The sequence below is a fragment of the Sciurus vulgaris genome (genome assembly GCF_902686455.1).
Source record: "Sciurus vulgaris genome assembly, chromosome: 6".
Classification (NCBI taxonomy): domain Eukaryota; kingdom Metazoa; phylum Chordata; class Mammalia; order Rodentia; family Sciuridae; genus Sciurus; species Sciurus vulgaris.
The window spans coordinates 56,864,103-56,882,536 of NC_136466.1; the positions used below are offsets into that span (position 1 = coordinate 56,864,103).

Sequence of the window (18,434 nt, forward strand, 5' to 3'; positions counted from 1 at the left end):
AGAAAGCCTCTAAGCCCTTGTTAGCATCGCCAAGTTGTGATGATTTTTTTTTTTTTTTTTTTTTTTTAATTTGTGGTGCTGAGGATTGAACTTGGTCCTCATAAACGCTAGTAGGCAAGTGTTCTACCACTGAGCCACATTCCCATTCCCCAAGTTGTAACAATTAAAAAACATCTCCAGGGCTGGGGTTGTGGCTCAGTGGTAGAGTGCTCACTTGTTCATGTGTGAGGCACTGGGTTCCATCCTCAGCACCAGATAAAAAATAAGTGAAAAAAAAAAAAAAAAAAAAAAAAAAAAATCTCCAGACATTGCCTGTTGGGTGAAACACTAAACAGTGCCTTAAATAGCTTGCAGTGAGATAAGAAGGTCTCTAAAAGAATGTGATAACAAGAGAAAAGGAGAGGGGGAGCTGGACAGCATCTGAAGAGAGTGACCTTGGTTATAAATAAAGGAATATACTCATAAAACATCTGAAGAAAGTCACCTGTATAGTGGGTATGCAATCTATCATACATATATACCCCCTGCTTGTAGGTGTGGTGCGGACCTCCATCACATCTTGACCTGCCGCCACCAAAGAGTAAGTAATAAAATGTCCATAACTTCTCTATTGAGTCCTCCATGTTCTTTCTTTGGGATTGAAAAACAGTATTCTAGGGCCTTTATAGTTCTGGGGTTGAACATTACCCAATTTTACCTTCACAGGGGAGAAAAGAGCCCTTAGGTGAGAACAGCTAAGTTAATCAAAGAGCTCTTAGGACCAAAAAATTAGTTAATTGGACTTTATTAACATTAAACCCTTCTACTTTTCAAAGGATACTGTTAAAAGATGAAAAGATGACCCATGGTGAGAAAATATCATATAATAACAATAATATGTATGGTAAAGGGCTTGTCTCCAGAATAATAAGAAATGCTTACAATTCAATAAAAAGAAAAGGACCTGACGTTTCAAAAATGGACAAAAATTTGACTCTTCATCTAAGGAGATACACGGGGGTTGGGATATAACTCAGTGTCAGAGTATTTGCCTAGCATTGTAAGGTCCTGGGCTCAATATCTATCTCTCTCTCTCTCTCTCTCTCTCTCTCTCTCTCTCTCACACACACACACACACACACACACACACACACACACACACAAGAAAGAAAAAACAAAATTGATATATAAATGTCACATAAGCTCTTGAAAGTGAAATTGACTAAGGCCTGGATACACTCAGATATAAATTCCTTAAATAACAAAGTTTTCAAGTGGTTTTCCAGGAAAAGCCTCCAGGCCTTTCACTAATGAGTCCTTGCAATATGGAACCAGTTTTTTAATAATGAACATGAGCTGATGGTGTGGCCTATGCCTATAATCCCAACTACCTGGGAGTCTGAGGCAGGAGGATCACAAGGTCAAGGCCAGCCTGAGAAATTTAGTGAGATTCTATCTTCAACAAATTGAAAGGTCTGGGGATGTAGCTTAGTGGTAGAATGTTTGCCTGGTATATGTGAAGCCCTGGATTCAATCTCCAGTAACACATGCACACACACACAAATTAATGTTCATCTAATCAGTGATGTCGCGAGCTCAAAATCCCCTGGGCAGAATGTAACTCCCCACTAAAAAGATACATGCCTTTTATGAAGAGGCATGCCATCCAATCAACTAGCAACTTCTCCCCTCTTCCTTCCACTGAATTTATACCAAATGATGAAGGAAACAAATCTGAGTTTTTAGTTCCTGGCTTACCTACCAGTTGGCCATGCAATAAAGCCTTTACTCTTTGCAAAAATGGGGTGCCTTAATATAGGCTTCTATGTGCTTGAAGCAATAAGTCCTTGCTCCATAACAAAAGGATGCTCATCATTACTCATTAGGGAAAAATGCAAATTAAAACCTCAGTGAGATGCTACTACACATGCACTAAAATGCTGTAATGGCTAATTTTATGTGTCAACTTCAGTAGATCACAGCATACCCAGATGTGTGGTTAAACATTTTTTCTGGATGTGTCTGAGACTATTTCTGGGAGAGACTAACATTTGAATTAATAGAATAAGTAAAGTAGGTTGTCCTCCACCACATGGTGGATACCATCCAATTTATCCATGATTGAACACAAAAAAAGATAAAGGGAGAATTCTTTCTCTCTGCCTGCTTGAGCTGACATTGGTCTTCTCCAGCACTCAGACTGGAACTCACACCATCAGCACCCCAAGTTCTCAGTATTTGAATTTTTCTATTGGTTTGTTTTCTGTTACCATAATAAAAAAAAAACCCTGGTGTTTTATAAAGAGGAGATCTGGCTGGACACAGTGGCACATGCCTATAATTCCAGCGGCTGAAGAGGCTACGGCAGGAGGATCATGAGTTCAAAGCCAGCCTCAGCAATTTATCAAGGCCCTAAGCAACTCAGCAAGACCTTGTTTCTAAATAAAATATAAAAAAGGGCTGGGATGAGGCTTGGTGGTAAAGCGACCACGGGTTCAATCCCAGATATCATTAAAAAAGAGAGACAGATATTTATTTAGCTCAAGTTCTAGAGGTTCAAGGGCATGGCACCAGCATCGTCTAGCTCTGGTGAGAACCCCCTGGTTGTCTCACAAGGTAAATGGTGTTATGGTGGAGGGTGTGAGAGAGGGAGCGATCCCATAGCAAGACAAGAAGCCAAGAGATATTCAGGGGTTAAACTGGAACTATACTACTAAACTTCCTGAGTCTTCAGGTTGCAGAAGGCAGATTGTGGGAATTCTCAGTCTACATAATCAGGTGAGCCAATTCTCACAATAAATCTCTATATAATAAATCTCTTTCTAAATATATCCTATTGGTTCTGTTTCTCTGGAGATATCTGACTGATACAAATGACTATAATTAAAAAGATTGACAAAACCAAATGCTGGACAGGATGAGAATCAACTAAAACTCTCACTTATTGCTGATTAAATACAAAAGGGTACAAGCACTTTGAAAAATCTTTTGTCATTTCTCATAAAGTCACAGATTAATCTCAAAAGCATTATACTAAGTGAAAGAAACCAAATCCAAAAGATGACATACTGAATAACTCTACATATATGCTAGAAAAAGCAAACCTATGATGACAAAAAGCAGACCAGTGGTAGCCAGGAGTCAGGGGATTGGGAGAGATGACTGGTGGCAAAGAAACAGGAGGGAAATTTTGGGTATAGTGTAAGTGTTCTTTATTGTAACTGCCATGGTATTTACGTGCTTTATTCATTTATCATAGTTCAGTTGAATTGGACATATAAAGCTTATAAATTTGTAAATTATACTTCAGTAAGAGGGGTCTGTTTTAGTCAGCTTTTTTACCACTGTGACCAAAAGACCTGATAAGGGTCTCATGGTTTCAGAGGTCTCAGTCCATAGTCGCTTGACTCCATTCCTTGGGCCCTGAGGTAAGGCAGAACACCATGGCAAGAAGACTGTGGTGGAGGAAAGTACCAGGAAACAGAGACGGAACTCTCACCATGGAGATATATATCTCCCCAAGGTAAACACCCCGTGACCCACCTCCTCTACCCAGGTAAACACCCCGTGACCCACCTCCTCTACCCATACCGTTCCTCCCTACAGTTACCACCCACTTAATCCCTATAGGGGAATTAATACACTGATTAAGTTAAGGCTCTCAATCATTTTACCTCTAAACTTTATTGCTTCATACATATGCTTTTGGGGGCACCTTATATCTAAACCATAACAGGTTCTAATTTAAAGATGATTTTAAAAATAAAATACTTAGGAATAACTAGAACGAAAGACATGCAATGATATTGAAACTATAACACGTTGCTGAGAGATAAAATCTAAATAAATAGAGAGCTATATCATGAACATGAACTGGAGACCCAATATTGCTAAGGTATCTGTTCTCTCCAAATTGATCTGTAGATAGAATAAAATCTCAAACATAATGCCACTAGATGTTTCTTTTGTAAAAATATACTGTGTGTGTGTTACTGGGGATTTAAACCAGGGATGCTTTATCACTGGGCTATATCCCCATACCTCCATTCTTTTTTGATTTTGAGACAGGATCGTACTAAGTTGCTGAGGCTGGCCTTGAACTTGTGATCCTCCTGCCTCAGCCTCCCATGCTGCTGGGATTATGGGTATGCATCACTGGGCCTGACAAGAAAGACTAATTCTAAAATTTATATATAAATGCAAAGGACCGGGAAGGAAGAAGAGAGGAGACTAGAAAGGATAATAGAATTAATCAGACATAACTTTCTTATCCTTGTGTTTGAATACATGACCAGAGTAATTCCATATCATGTACAACCACAAGAATAGAATCCTAATTAGAATAAGTTATACTCCAAGTATGTATAAGGTGCCAAAATACATTCTGTCATGTATATCTGAAAAGAACAAAAAAAATTATTAAATGCAAAGAACCTAGAATAGCCAAAGCAAATTTATTTTTATTTACTGGTACTGAGGATTTAACTCAGGGGTGCTTTACTACTTTTTATTTTTTATTTTGAGAAAAAGTTTCACAAAGTTACTGAGTGTATCATGAAGCTGCTGAGGCTGGCCTTGAAATTGCAATCCTTCTGCTTTGGTCTTCTGAGTGGTTGAGATTACCGGTGTGCCCCACTATACCTCATTAGGAAAAGCAAATTAAGAGGACTTACAACACCTCAATCCAAGTTTACTCTAAGCTACAGTAATTAAAATAGTGATATTAGCCCTAAGATAGAAAAATAGCAGAACAGAATAGGAAGTTCAAAAATATACTCATGTTCAAATGACTTTTGTTGGTTTGGTTGATTGGCTGATTTTTTTGGTGTTTGGGATTGAACCCAGGGTCTCATTCATGATAAGTACATCTCTACCACTGAGGTATATACCTAGCCATCAAATATATTTTTTTTCCAACAAATAGCTATTCAATGGGAAAAGGAAAGTATTTTTAATAAATGATGCTGGGATAACAGATATATATGGAGAGAAAAAAGAACAACAATCTCTGTATGTTCCAGAAAACCTGGTTTCAGTGTACAAGAACCAGTGATAAGGTGCTATAAAGCCAAAAGGGCTGACATCCAGGACTGCATAGAATAAGGTTTATTGGGAACTTTCTTACAGAAGCATGATCTTAGGTGGCAGCAAGACTAGTGGATTCTGACAATTGGATCAAAAAGATGGGGTTTATTTAATCCTCAGGACAAAAGAGAATTCATTCAAGTCAGAATGTACTGAGTTTATCACAAGCTTTTATCAAGGTCAGGCACATTCCCGGCACTAATGGTACCAACATCTAGTCATAAAGCCCCACATGTTCTTATGGTTTTATTCATGTTGGGAAACTGAAGGTTACTCAGGGGCAAACCATGGCAGTAAAATCTCAAGATGACTTGGGTCTGGTTTAGCTGAATCCAGGTATTAAATCACAGCACAGACATATATTAATTTGAGATGGATCAGAATCTTTCTCTTGCAGTGTAGAATGGAACCCAAGGCCTTGTGTATGTTAGGCAAACACTCTACCACTGAGCTATGCTGAGTTATGCTCCTAGCCACAATAAATTTCTTTTCTTTTTCCCCCCTCATTTTTGGGGAATGAACCCAGTGGGTTCTACCACTGAGCTCCACTTCCTGCCCTATTTATTTATTTATTTATTTATTTATTTAATCTACACTGGAGATTGAACCCCAGCGGCACTTTACCACTGAGTTACATCCCCAGCCCTTTTTCTTTTTCTTTCTTTTCTTTCCTTTCTTTTCCCTCCCTCCCTCCCTCTCTCTTTCTTTCTTTTCTTTGAGACACGGTCTTGCTAAATTGCTGAGGCTGGTCGAACTTGCAATCCTCCTGCTTCAGTTCCCAGAGAAACTGGGATTACAGGTGTGTGCCAACCGTGCCAAATTCCTAATAACTTTTTTTGTTTTGTTGTGGTGGTGATTGATACCGGGGATTGAACCCACGGGCACTTTAACAATGAGTTACATGGCCAGTATTTTATATTTTGAGACAAGGTCTCAATATGCTGCTTAGGGCCTGCTAAATTGCTAGACTTGCAATCCTCCTGCCTCAGCCTCCCAAATCCCTGGGACTACAGGCGGGAGCCACCCTAATATTTCTCCATCACCTATCATGTGCACAAAGTAACTGGGAGGGGCATTAGAGAGGGGCGGGGAAACAGTGAATAAAACAAACTCAGGGAAAAACTCAAAAATAAATTTAAAAATACAACTCTCAGTGCCACGAAGGAAAACATACGGAATTCAAGAACGACATTACCCTGTTTTACTTAGGGTGGTTGAAGTAGGCTAAGAACTCTTTGCGGTGGCATTTGATCAGAAACCTGAATCCCGTGAGAAAACAATCTTTGTAAGGCTGGGGTGGCCCAGAAGAGGGGGTGATTCCAGACAGGAAAACAGCAACAGCAAAGGCTTTCATTCTGGAAAGTAAAGGGTGTCCCGAGCAGGGCCAAAGGCTGGGGAAAGGGACGGATCCCGGGCCACTGGCCATGTGCCCAGACCGCTGGGGTTTGTCTGCGGTGCTGAGAATTAAGGCCGTATTATAAGATCCCTCAGAGGTCCGGAAGGACAGTGACCTCAGGCACCGTCTGGACGGTCCTCACCCCCGGCCACCCCACCCCCACACCCCCCAAGCCACACGCGGAATGGATTGTGGAGGAGCAGAATGGAAGCGGGGAGGCCGCTCAGAGCACCCAGGCCAGGGGTGAGAGGGCGAGGGAGGAGCCCCAGACGACCGTTAACCGGGCACATATCTGTGCTCCCACCAAGACAAAGTGGGAGAAATCTGCTGGGGGCACAGGGAGGGTTCCTTTACCCAGAGCGGCAAGGCTCGTTACCACCGAACGCGCGCCCGTCTCCACCCGACGCCTTCTGGCGCGCGGGGGCGCCCGAGCCGCGCCGCGGGGCCTTCGCGCCGCCGCCGGAAGTGCTTTCCTGACCCGCCGCGCGGTGCCGGTCCGCGCCGTGCCGCTGGAAGATGGCGCTGGAAGCCAGCGACATGGAAGACGGGCAGCTCTCGGACTCGGATTCCGACATGACGGTCGCAGCCAGCGACAGGCCGCTCCAAGTGCCGGTGAGTGTAAGGCCGGGCTGCCGTAAAGGCCAGGCGCGCGGAGCCCCAGCTGCAAGCGAGGTGCGGGCGGCGGGGAGGGGAGGGAGTGCGGCGGCCTCCCGGCGGGCGCGCAGAACCAGGCTTCGAAGTGGGCGCCGGGCGGCGTGGGGCTGTGGGGTGGGCTGGGGGCGCTGGGCGGCGACCGCGGGGCTTGCGAACCCGGCCGGCAGCGCGCGGCGAAGCGGGGTCCGTGAGCTCCGTGGCCTCCGGGAGGCGGGCATGCTTAGGTCTCGGCGTATGTTCTCTGCTCTCCGAGCCCTGCGCTGCTTTTTCTAAACTTAACCGGCTTCCCCACTCCAGAGCTGTTAGGTTGGCTTGGAAGAGCAGAATTTGCCCAAAACGTGGAACCTGGGGAACAAAGACCCAGCCCTACGTATGGTGTTTATTTTCGTTCACGGCAGATTGGGAGACCGAACCCCAAGAATGATGCTCATTGCACACCCAAGGGCCTGGTCTTTGGTTTTCTCACCGAACCCCAGCTTTGTCCTACGGTACCGTGGCACTAGGTTTTGTTTTAGCCTCCCAGTTTTCTAAATGGGAATTTGTTGTGAATTCCCCCGTGCTAGGTAGCAGCCTCTCTGAGAGGTCTTTGGTGTTGAGCTGCCAGCATTCAAATCCTGGCGGCGCCACTGTCTGACCGGCAGGTTATTTAGCCTCACTATTTTGGTGCCCCTATCAGTAGAGTTTTAAGGATTCAATGAAGCATAGTGCACACGGTAATGCTCCATGAGTGTTAGCTGCTGTTATTATTGGAAGGTAGAGCGGCTATCCTCTTACTCACTTAATCACCTCCACCCCTATTTCTAGCATATAGCAGGAGTTGAACAAATACGTGATTTAGTGTTTAGTACAAAAAGCAAAAGTCAAACACAAAGTTAGGAGAAATAAGTTCAAATGTTGTGTAGCACAGTAGCGTGACTGTAGTTAATATATATTTCAAAAAAGCTACAAGCAGCCAAGTGCAGTACTGTTGAATGCCTTAATCCCAGCTACTCAGGAGGCTGAAAGAAGGATCAAATTTCAAGGCCAGCCATCTCAAAATTTAAAAAGGGTGGGATGTAGCTTAGTGGTAGAGCCCTTGCCTAGCATTTGCAAGGTCCTAGGCTCAATCCACAGTAAGGGGTGGGGGAGAGTAGCTAAGAGAGAATTTTGAATACTTGACCACAAAGAAATGATCAATGTTTGAATTGGTGAATATGCTAATTACTCTGATTTGAGTATACACAGGGTAGATGTGTGTCAAATAACATATTAAACCCCGTAAGATTATACAATTATTATATTTTTAAAAATGTAAAAGTGATTTCTTTTGCATATAAATGCCTTACAAAATTAAAACCAGGATATTTTGTTTTTCAATCTCTTTCAAGTTGTTTTACATAAATTGACTTCAGACTTGGTTAACTTAATGCCATGAACTCTCAGTTTTAGAAGTATTATAGTGGGAATTTTTCCTCTTAGAAGTTCACCGTGTACTCTAAAAGAAGTGTGGTCACAGAACTATCCATATTAGGGAATTTGTGTCCACATTCAAGACAGGTATCTTTGGAAATAAAGATAACAAGTCCTCTCTTAACTGCCAGTAACAATTATTTGTGTATATCATTATCATACATTCTGATTGAAATCTTTTAAAGGTGAGAATTGAAAGCTTTGGTAAATTTTTAGGAGACCTTTTACAACTAAGTGATGTCTTTAGCTTGGAAATTAAGTTTGTGGCTTTAAAATGAACAAATTTCATGTAGAACTTTGGAAAAGTGGAGCCTGGATTGGTTTCAGAAATGTCTTTGGAGATGAGTTTTGTTTGAGAATACTCCAGATGAATCTAAATAAATTTTTAAAAATAACTCATGATGGGTAGGCTTGCTGTGTTTTATGGAATTGACTATATTTTCTCTCACCTGCAGAAAATACTAGATGGGGACAGTGCTGTGAGGTCCTTCCAAAGTACTGCAACAGCGTATGTACCAGTGTCACATTATCGGACTGTTAAAAGTGTGGATTCAAGTGAAGAGAGTTTTTCTGATTCAGATGAAGATAGCTCTATTTGGAAACGCAAGCGGCAGAAGTGTCTTAACCCTCCTTCCAAACCAGAGCCATTTCAGTTTGACCAGAACAGTGAGAAACCACCTGTTGCTGGGGGAAAGAAGGTTAACAATATATGGGGTGCCGTGCTACAGGAACAGAATCAAGATGCAGTGGCCACTGAACTTGGTATCTTGGGAATGGAGGGCACTATTGACAAAAGCAGACAATCTGAAACCTATAATTACTTGCTTGCTAAGAAACTTAAGAGGGAATCTCAAGAATGTACAAAAGAACTAGACAAAGAACTAGATGAATATATGCATAGCAGCAAAAAAATGGGGTCAAGGGAAGAGGAAAATGGGCAAGGTCATCTGAAACGGAAACGACCTGTCAAAGACAGAGTAGGATGCAGACTAGAAATGAACTATAAAGGCCGATATGAGATCACAGAAGAAGATTCTCAAGAGAAAGTAGCTGATGAAATTTCTTTCAGGTAAGCATTTAAATTTGAACCTACAAATGAACATTTGACCAAATACCTTCTATTTATAGGAAATAAATGCCAAATACATTAATAATGATGTTCCTTTTTGAGACTTTTTTTACTTAAGGAATTAACTGGGCTTATTTGGTTACCAAAAATGTTTGTGTTTTCTTAAATTTGGACAGGACTGGTAGGATAATTTTATATGCTTTCATGAACTTTTAAGGAACTCTTATTTAGTGCTGTACAGCTCTTTAAATAAAACATTTTGATGATGTAGCTAAGTGGTAGAGTACTTGTCTAGCATGCGTGAAGCCCTGGGTTAGATTCTCAGAACCACCACAAAACATTTTTAAATACATTTTTAAATTCATGTATTGAGTGCTCATTTGTGACTCTTTATTGAGATGTATTTTACACTTGATAATATTCACTCATTTTCAAGTGTTGGTGTCTCAGTATATTTCATTATTGTTATTGTTTGGCAGTATTTGGGATTGAACCCAGGAGTGATCTACAACTGAGCTACATCCCCAACCCTTTTTAATTTTGAGACAAGGTCCTGCTAAGTTTTTAAGGTTTGTCTCAGCAATACAATCCTCCTGCCTCAGCCTCCCCAAGTTGCTGGGATTACAGGTGTGCACCACTATACCTGGCTCAACCATCACTTTTAAAACCTTTCCATAACCCAATAAGATCCTTCATGTTTGTCCATCCATTTACAGTTACTCATTGCTCTCATTCCCAGACAACTACTAATATATTTTCTGTTTGTACAAATGTGCCTTTTCTGGACAGTGGAATCATATATGTATTCTTATGATTGGTTTCTTTCACTTAGTGTTTTTGAGAATGATATGTTATAGCAGGAATCAATACTTAATTCCCTTTAGATATGTATATATCTATGTCAGATGGATATGAATATTCCTCTATCATGAATATATATTTTCATTTCTTTTAGGTAAATACTTAGGAGTAGAATTGCTTATAATGGATGGTAAATTTATAATTCATGTGTTTTTCACAAGCTTTATGTTTTGTTTTTAGTTTATGGTGCTGGGAATTGAATTCAGGGCCTTATAGGTGCTAGGCAATCACTCTACAATTGAACTACATCCCCAGCCCATTTTTTAATTTTTATTTTGAGACAGAGTTTCACTAAGTTGCCCAGGCTGACCTAAGCTTTGTAATCTTTATGTCTCAACCTCCTGAGTAACTGAGGTTATAGGTGTGTGCCATCATGTCTGACTTGATTCTTTCCATTTTAAAGGTTGCAGATATCTCTGGAATTAGGAAAACTAACTTTTAGGTTTATCTTTTCTGCATGCAAGCTTATATTCACCTTGCTTATATGCACATATATTTTGAAATCTGCCATAATCCAGTAAAGCAAATGAAGATGTCAACTATGAGACTTGATATAGAACCCTGAAATTACTATTGCTTTGCGTGACCCCAAATTAAATGTTTCCATGTCAGTGACCCTTAGGTTAATTATTGAATATTTAGAAAAGCAAATGTTAATAGAATAGGGTTTGGGTTCTAGTTAAGGGCTACACTGGTGATTAAAGTAATTTATCAACAACAAATAAAAGGTTAATTTTACTTTGTTTCTTATCAGGTTACAGGAACCAAAGAAAGATCTGATAGCCCGAGTAGTGAGAATAATTGGGAATAAAAAGGCAATTGAACTTCTGATGGAAACTGCAGAAGTCGAACAAAATGGCGGCCTTTTTATAATGGTAAGTCTGTTTCACAGTTTGTTTTAGAATTGTTTATCATGGTTTTTTTCACCCCAGAAAATGAACCCACCTCTTTTGAACCTCTTACTTACCATACATTATTGCAATGTGTTTCAGACTCCATTAACAGTGAGAACTGAATGTAAAAGTTTGGTACCTTCTTATTTTCAATTAATACTTTCCCTACAAAAAAACATAAATTGTAGCCTTTAGTGTATAGTCAACAGTGTATCCCTCATATGATTCATTAAAGGTAACCCCTAAAATTTTAAGACAGTAGTCTGGTAGAAGTTTAGAAGAATACGAAGAATTTTGAGAATATGGATCTTGAACTACAACTTTCTGACTGCAATTTGGTTTAATTATATAACTCCTTAAAGAGTTTCAGTTCCCTTAGGTATGAAATGAAGATTAACCTTATGTCAAGATATCATAAGAAAAGAGATATCTCTAGAGAAGGATCCGAGGAGTTCCCAGAGGAGAGGGAACTCAACTTAAGACCAGCAGGGTTCTTGGCATATGTGACAGAAAAGAATTTCAGCACAGGCTAGACAAAGGCATAGACAGAGGTTTATTTAGGAAGTAGATACACATTCAAGGGAGAATATGGGCTGTCTCCAATGAGCAGCAGCCCTGACTTATCTGGACTGTTATCAGGGGCCAGACTGGAGATGGATCCAGGGTGGGGGTGCACAATTTTGTTACAGTTTTCCCTGCACTTGCATTGTTCCCTCTTTTACAAGAGCATATGCTCAAGATTTACCACCATACTTTCTACACCTCAATGACTTATGGGTGTTTCCTTTAAGATTCAGTATAACTCTCTCTCTCTATCCTAATCCCTCTCTCAGTAAGGATTAGATGAAATTATAACACACGTACTTAGCACAGTGCCCAGCCCTCAGTTATGGTCAGTAGAACAGAAGTGTTACTTTGGGTTCATTTAATTCAGACTTTTTTCCTTTTTGTTTTTCTTTCTTTTTTTTTTTTTTTGACAGTACTGGGGAGTAAATCCATGTTAAGTTCTCGTCTACAGAGCTACATCCCCATCCCTGATTCATGCATTAAAAATAAAGAAAAAAGAAAAAAAGAGTCAAGCAAAACAGATTCACTCTTGTTATGTTATAAAGCCCGGACAGATTTATAATGATCCATTTATATTAAAATTTCATGGGTGTGGGGACCAAAAGGAAAAAATCTGAAAAAACTCCTGGAGTAGGAGAATAACAATGGAAAAGAAAGTGGAGAAACCGCATCTGGCCAGGACCTGACCATGGGCAGAGGCAGTGTAGAATGGTTTTGCAGATCTCATTCAGTTCAGCTTCTACCACAGGGTGAGGATCCAAGTATGAATGACTTCTCTTTTGTTACTCCTATTTTGTGATTTATTTTTTATCCAGTCCTCACCTCACAGCACAAGAGAGTAGATCAATATTATGTTGTGGAAACAAAGAGAAAAGAAATGAATTAGAGTTGGCAGCATTGGCTAAATAAGGAAACAGCTTGTCAGCATAAACAACAAATATAATAATAACTTCAAATGAACTCGAAAGTGGTATGTTCATGGAAAAAGAAATAGATCAAATGAAGATATAGGTAGTATCTATTAAACACTAAAATTATCAAGTGGAAGTATAGAAAGTCACTATTAAACAGGAGTGGTTAGGGTAGAAATTTGGAAAAAGACTTGAAGAAAGTGAAACAGCGAGTACTACAGGAAGAACAGGACAAGTAGAAGTAACAGCCATATTAGAAGTAAAAGGCTGTATAGAGGGAAAAGAGAGGTGGGGGGGGGAGGAAAAAATAACGGAATGAATCAAACATCATTACTCTGTAAATGTATGAATATTCAAATGGTATGCTGTTACTCCATGTGCAAACAGAAACAATATGTATCCCATTTGTTTGCGATTAAAAAAAAAGAAGTAAAAGGTACTTGGCAGGTCTAGAACTAGGGTAAAGTAAGTGATTACTTGTTTTAGGTACAAAATTTGATGGAGTGCCAAAAAAACTCAGTAATCAAGACAAATAGTATTTTAATGTAATATTATCAAAATTTAAAATTAATACATAGATTTTTAAAAAATATATTTTTAGTTGTAGATGGACACAATACCTTTATTTATTTTTATATGGTGCTGAAGATCCAACCCAGTGCCTCACATGTGCTAGGCAAGCACTCTACCACTGAGCCACAACCCTAATCCCAATACACAAAATTTTAAGTGAGGCCAGTCTTCAATTCTGTCTTTGGAAGATTCAGCTCTCTCTCTTCACCCTAATCTCTGGTGCCTAGTTTGAACAAGGATCATTGCAACTAGAGCAGAGTGCTTTAGAGAAAGTAGGATATAAGGTCAGAGAGGTCATGTGCAGGAAGATCTAGTGGGGCATTGTTTGTACCTTAAAGAAGTTGGCTTTTAATGAAATACCTAATTGTTTATTTTTTATTGGGGGGGGGGAGGCAGTTACTAGGGATTTAACCCAGGAGCACTTTACCACTGAGTTACATCCACTAGCCCTTCTTAAGATTTTTTTATTTTGAGACAGGGTTTCACTGAGTAGCTTAGGGCCTTGCTAAGTTACTGAAGCTGGCCTTAAGCTTGAGATCCTCCCATTTCATTCTCCCAAGTTGGTGGGATTACAGGTGTGGGTCACAACAACTGGCTATGAAATAGCTCTTAAAGAGTTTTGAATAGGGGGCAGGGGCTAGGGCTCAGTGGCACGTGCGAGGCACTGGGTTCAATCCTCAGCACCACATAAAAATAAATAAATAAATAACAAAGGTATTGTGTCCATCTACAAAAATTTTTTTTAAAATTTTGAATAGAGAAGATAAGCATATCATTCTAGCAGCTATGTTGAGAATGAACTGAAGAGGGTGGTGGATAATGTAGAAGCAGCAAAGACATTTTAAGTGGCTGATGCAGTAATGGAGGTGAAAGATAATGTGGGTTGGATCACGGTAATAACTCTGGTATGGAGAAAAGTGGTCAGATTCTAGGTTTCACCAACAGGATTTCCCAATAAATTAGATGAAAATGTAAGAAAAGAGAACCTCTTCCGCCCACCCCCTTGGTACCAGGGATTAAACCCAGGGTTGCTTAACCACCGAGCCACATCCCCAGCCCCTTTTATTTTTTATTTTGAGACAGGGTCTCACTAAAGTTGCTTAGGGTGTCAGTAAGTTTCTGAGGCTGGCTTTGAACTTGGGTTCCTCCTGCCTTAGCCTCCTGAGCCCTTGGGATTACAGGGCTCTTCATTCTTTTTTAAAAAGTGCACCACTGCACCTGGCTCTTCATTCTTTTTTAAAAAGTTGCCAGTGACTGGTGGTATTATAGTTTTTTCTTTCTTTCATATTTACATATGTATACACACACTCACACGTGTTGGTACTCATTATGTTTATTTTATATTTGCATATTTGCCTACTTGCTAAAAGTTATTTATAAATTCAAAATCAATACTAGTGGTATTTTTACAGTTATTCACAGATTTGCCTAGTGACCAAAAAAAAAAAAAAAAAAAATTGAATTTGTGAAGTGCATACATTCCCAGCCGAAGGTGAACAAGGCAATACTCTGCATCTTTCATCTCTCATTCTGTAAGCAAGTGTCCTTTTCAGTGTCTTTTTATTTAGTGTCATGCTTTCCACACTATTGTGCTTTATATTTCTGGTAATTTAGCTGTTTAAAATGTGCCCACCCACCCCAAGCCAGTCATATGATACACACCAGTAATCCTAGCTATTCAAGAGACTGAAGCAGGAAAATTGCAAGTTCAAGGCCAGCCTTGGTAACTTAGTGAGACCCTGTCTGAAAATTTAAAAAAAAAAGGAGTGAGGATTGTGGTTCAGCAGTTAAGCACCCTTGGGATCAATCCCCAGTACCAAAAAAAAAAAAAAAAAAAAAAAAAAAAAAAACAAAACTCCCATCCCCCCCAGGGGTAATGCTGAGAGCTTCTGAATGGAAGAATACTGTGACTTGCCTTACAGAGAAAATATGTATTAGATAAGCTTCATTTAGGCATGATTTATAGTGTCGTTAGCCATGAGTGCAATGTTGTAATGAATATTTGTGTGTCTGTCTTTGTGTGCAGTGCTGAGGGCTAAACCCAGGGCATTATGCTAAACATGCTCTCTACCACTGAGCTATACTTTCAACACCAAGGGTATATTTTAAATAAGATATCCTTATAAATAATACTCACATATGACAAAGTTACATGTTGACCTATTGACAAACTGGTGGTGACAGTGGCTTACACAAACCATTTATTTCCTCTGTATTTCATTATTTGCTAATTCAGTGTTTGGGGCAACTTTAAAAACCATAACTACCATGAATAGTGACAAGCTTGTGGTGGCACACTCCTGTAATTCCAGTGACTCAGGAGGCTGAGTCAGGAGAATCACAAGTTCAAGATGAGCCTCAGCAACTTAGTGAGGCCCTTAGCAACTTAGTAAGACCCTTTCTCAAGACAGAAAAATTAAAAGGGCTAAGGATGTGACTCAGTGATAAAGTGCTCCTGGGTTTAGTCCCCAGTACTTTAAAAAAAAAAAAAAAAAAAAAAAAAGAAGCGACTGTATCTCTCTCTATGCTGTCATTATGCTTAAATCTTTCATTAATTTGTAATATATCATAGTATAAGGCATGAGGTATTGATATTTCCCTACGTGACTGTGGTTGGAGATACTGTTATACATTAAATTATCATATATGCAGCTTTACTTCTAGATTTTCTATTCTATTACATAAGTCATTTTAGTTTTATTGCCATTGTTATTGAAGTTTTATGACATATTTTAATATCTAGGAGAATATTTACTGATTTGTCCAGATGGTAGATAAAAGCAGAAAATCCACTCATTTTGAGAGTCAGAGTTAGGACTGGGTTTGAAATCTGGTATTCCTTTTATCTCTTTACACTTATTTCTTAAAAGATACCTTGGCTATTCCTGGGACAAGTCTAGTTTGGGGACTGGGCATGGAAGCTCACTGGTAGAGCACTTGCTGGCACACTCAAGGCCATGGGTTCAGTTCCCAACACTGGGGGGAAAAAAAAAAAAGTTATGTAGTTCATGATTTCTGTTCCTTTTTGTAGAATGGTAGCCGAAGAAGAACACCAGGTGGAGTTTTTCTGAATCTCCTAAAAAACACCCCTAGTATCAGTGAAGAACAAATTAAGGTAATGATCATGTTCTTGACACTAGATTGGACTTGAATTATAGCTTCAATCTTTACTTGTAATCAGTACTTATTTAAGACACTGTACTGAGTCTATTAATATTTGCTTGTTTTTTATGAAAAATGGAGATAATGATTGACTACCTTTTAAAAAATGGTAATTTTGTTTTACTAAATTTTTTCTTTTTTATTATAGGATATTTTCTACATTGAAAATCAAAAGGAATATGAAAATAAAAAAGCTGCTAGGAAGAGGAGGACACAAGTGTTGGGTAAAAAGATGAAACAAGCTATTAAAAGTCTGAATTTTCAAGAAGACGATGATACATCACGAGAAACTTTTGCAAGTGACACAAATGAGGCCCTGGCCTCTCTTGATGAGCCACAGGAAGGACACAGTGAAACCAAGTTGGATGCAGAGGAGGCCATTGAGGTTGATCATTCTCAGGATTTGGACATCTTTTAAGAACATTTTGGACATTTTGAGGAATAGACCTTTCTAAAATAACATTGTAATAAACCATTTTTACTGAGATTGCTTTGTTTTACTTTGCACTGATAAACATGAGAATCAGGAGAAGAGAGAACAGTTTCTTGTTTTAAATAAAAATTAATATATGTGGGGAGATACAATACAATTGATAGAAACATTTAAAGATTGCTTATGTCTGACACCATGCTTAACAGTATATAACATAGGATTTAATTTTCTCTGTTGCATGTGCTAATTATTATGAGTATTTTACTAGTTAATAATTGGTTTTGTCCAGGTTATTGTAACACACCACTCAAAAATCTAATTTCTTTTTCTGACTTATCTTTGTGGTGAATTATGCTTTGGTTTCAAAACATTCCATTAAGAGATCCATATGGGACACATAATTAAGCTGTTACAAATGCATTCAAATTTGTTTTCTCTATGTTGTAAGAACTCCCAGGATATTTTAAGGATAGAGACTTCAAAAAGATTTATATTGAAGGTTCTTCCCTCTTGTTTATGCAGAAGCAAATAAATGTCAAACTTTTCGAAGAAGTATCGATTGTGAATTTTGGTGTGTTTTTTTGGTTGTTGTTGGTTTTTTTTTATTTCTTACATTTGTTTTAGGGATTCGGTACTAGGGAAGGATCCCAGGGATGCTCTATAACTGAGCTACACCCCAACCCTTAATTTTTTTATTTTGATACAGGATCTTGCTAAGTTGCCAAGGCTAGCTTGGAACTTGTGATCCTCTTGCCTCAGCCTCCCCAGTAGCTGGGACGACAGGCATGTACCACCACATCCAATATTAAATTTGTTTGTGACTTTTTATTAATTTACTTGGTCATATACCAGATACCGAATGTGATCCATACCTGTGTGATATCATGGACATTTTTAAAATTCCCAGAAGTGGCCCACCTAAGCCTGTTTTACCTTATGTTATAGAAATTAGGTATTTAAAATGTCATATCTGCATGAAGTTTCAAATTGCTCATTTTTATTAAAGAGAAAAATAAAATGTTCCAAAAGTTAAATAGAAAGATATCTTGAGCAAAAATGTGCTTAATAAGATTTTAACTATTTATAACTATTTATAAACTATTCCTTTTAAAGTACTTGAAATCTTTCAGTACCTAAAAAATAGTTATTGAAGTTGGATCTCAGAGGGAAGGGTTATCAGATGTTTTTTATTTATAAATAATGCAAAAGTAAAATTGGATTTTTGGCAATCCTTAGTGAACTTCAGGTGACTATTATTTCATGCCAGGGTTTGAACCCAAGGCTTGCATGTGGCAAGCATGAGCTGTCATCACTGAACTCCTTCCCCAGCTCTGACATTTTTAAATCTCAAATATTCTTTCATAAAAGTGATATAACCAAGGGAAGAAAAATATTTTAAATA

The 18,434-nt window shown here is 39.0% G+C and overlaps 1 protein-coding gene across 1 annotated transcript; it reads left to right on the forward strand.

The window, feature by feature from the left end:
* The first annotated feature begins 6,835 nt into the window (after positions 1–6,835).
* On the forward strand, positions 6,836–17,587 carry PHAX (phosphorylated adaptor for RNA export). Its single transcript, XM_079145525.1, has 5 exons — positions 6,836–7,072; positions 9,019–9,632; positions 11,248–11,368; positions 16,469–16,552; positions 16,748–17,587. The coding sequence occupies exons 1-5, from the start codon at positions 6,977–6,979 to the stop codon at positions 17,015–17,017; spliced, it is 1,185 nt and encodes a 394-aa protein (XP_079001651.1). The 5' UTR covers positions 6,836–6,976; the 3' UTR covers positions 17,018–17,587.
* Positions 17,588–18,434: the final 847 nt, after the last annotated feature.

Bases quoted from the DNA above. Each gene is read 5' to 3' on its own strand.
- PHAX (XM_079145525.1), top strand. From the start codon at position 6,977: ATGGCGCTGGAAGCCAGCGACATGGAAGACGGGCAGCTCTCGGACTCG. The intron at 9,633-11,247 runs GTAAGCATTTAA...GTTTCTTATCAG, and splicing joins GCTGATGAAATTTCTTTCAG to GTTACAGGAACCAAAGAAAG. The intron at 11,369-16,468 runs GTAAGTCTGTTT...TCCTTTTTGTAG, and splicing joins ATGGCGGCCTTTTTATAATG to AATGGTAGCCGAAGAAGAAC.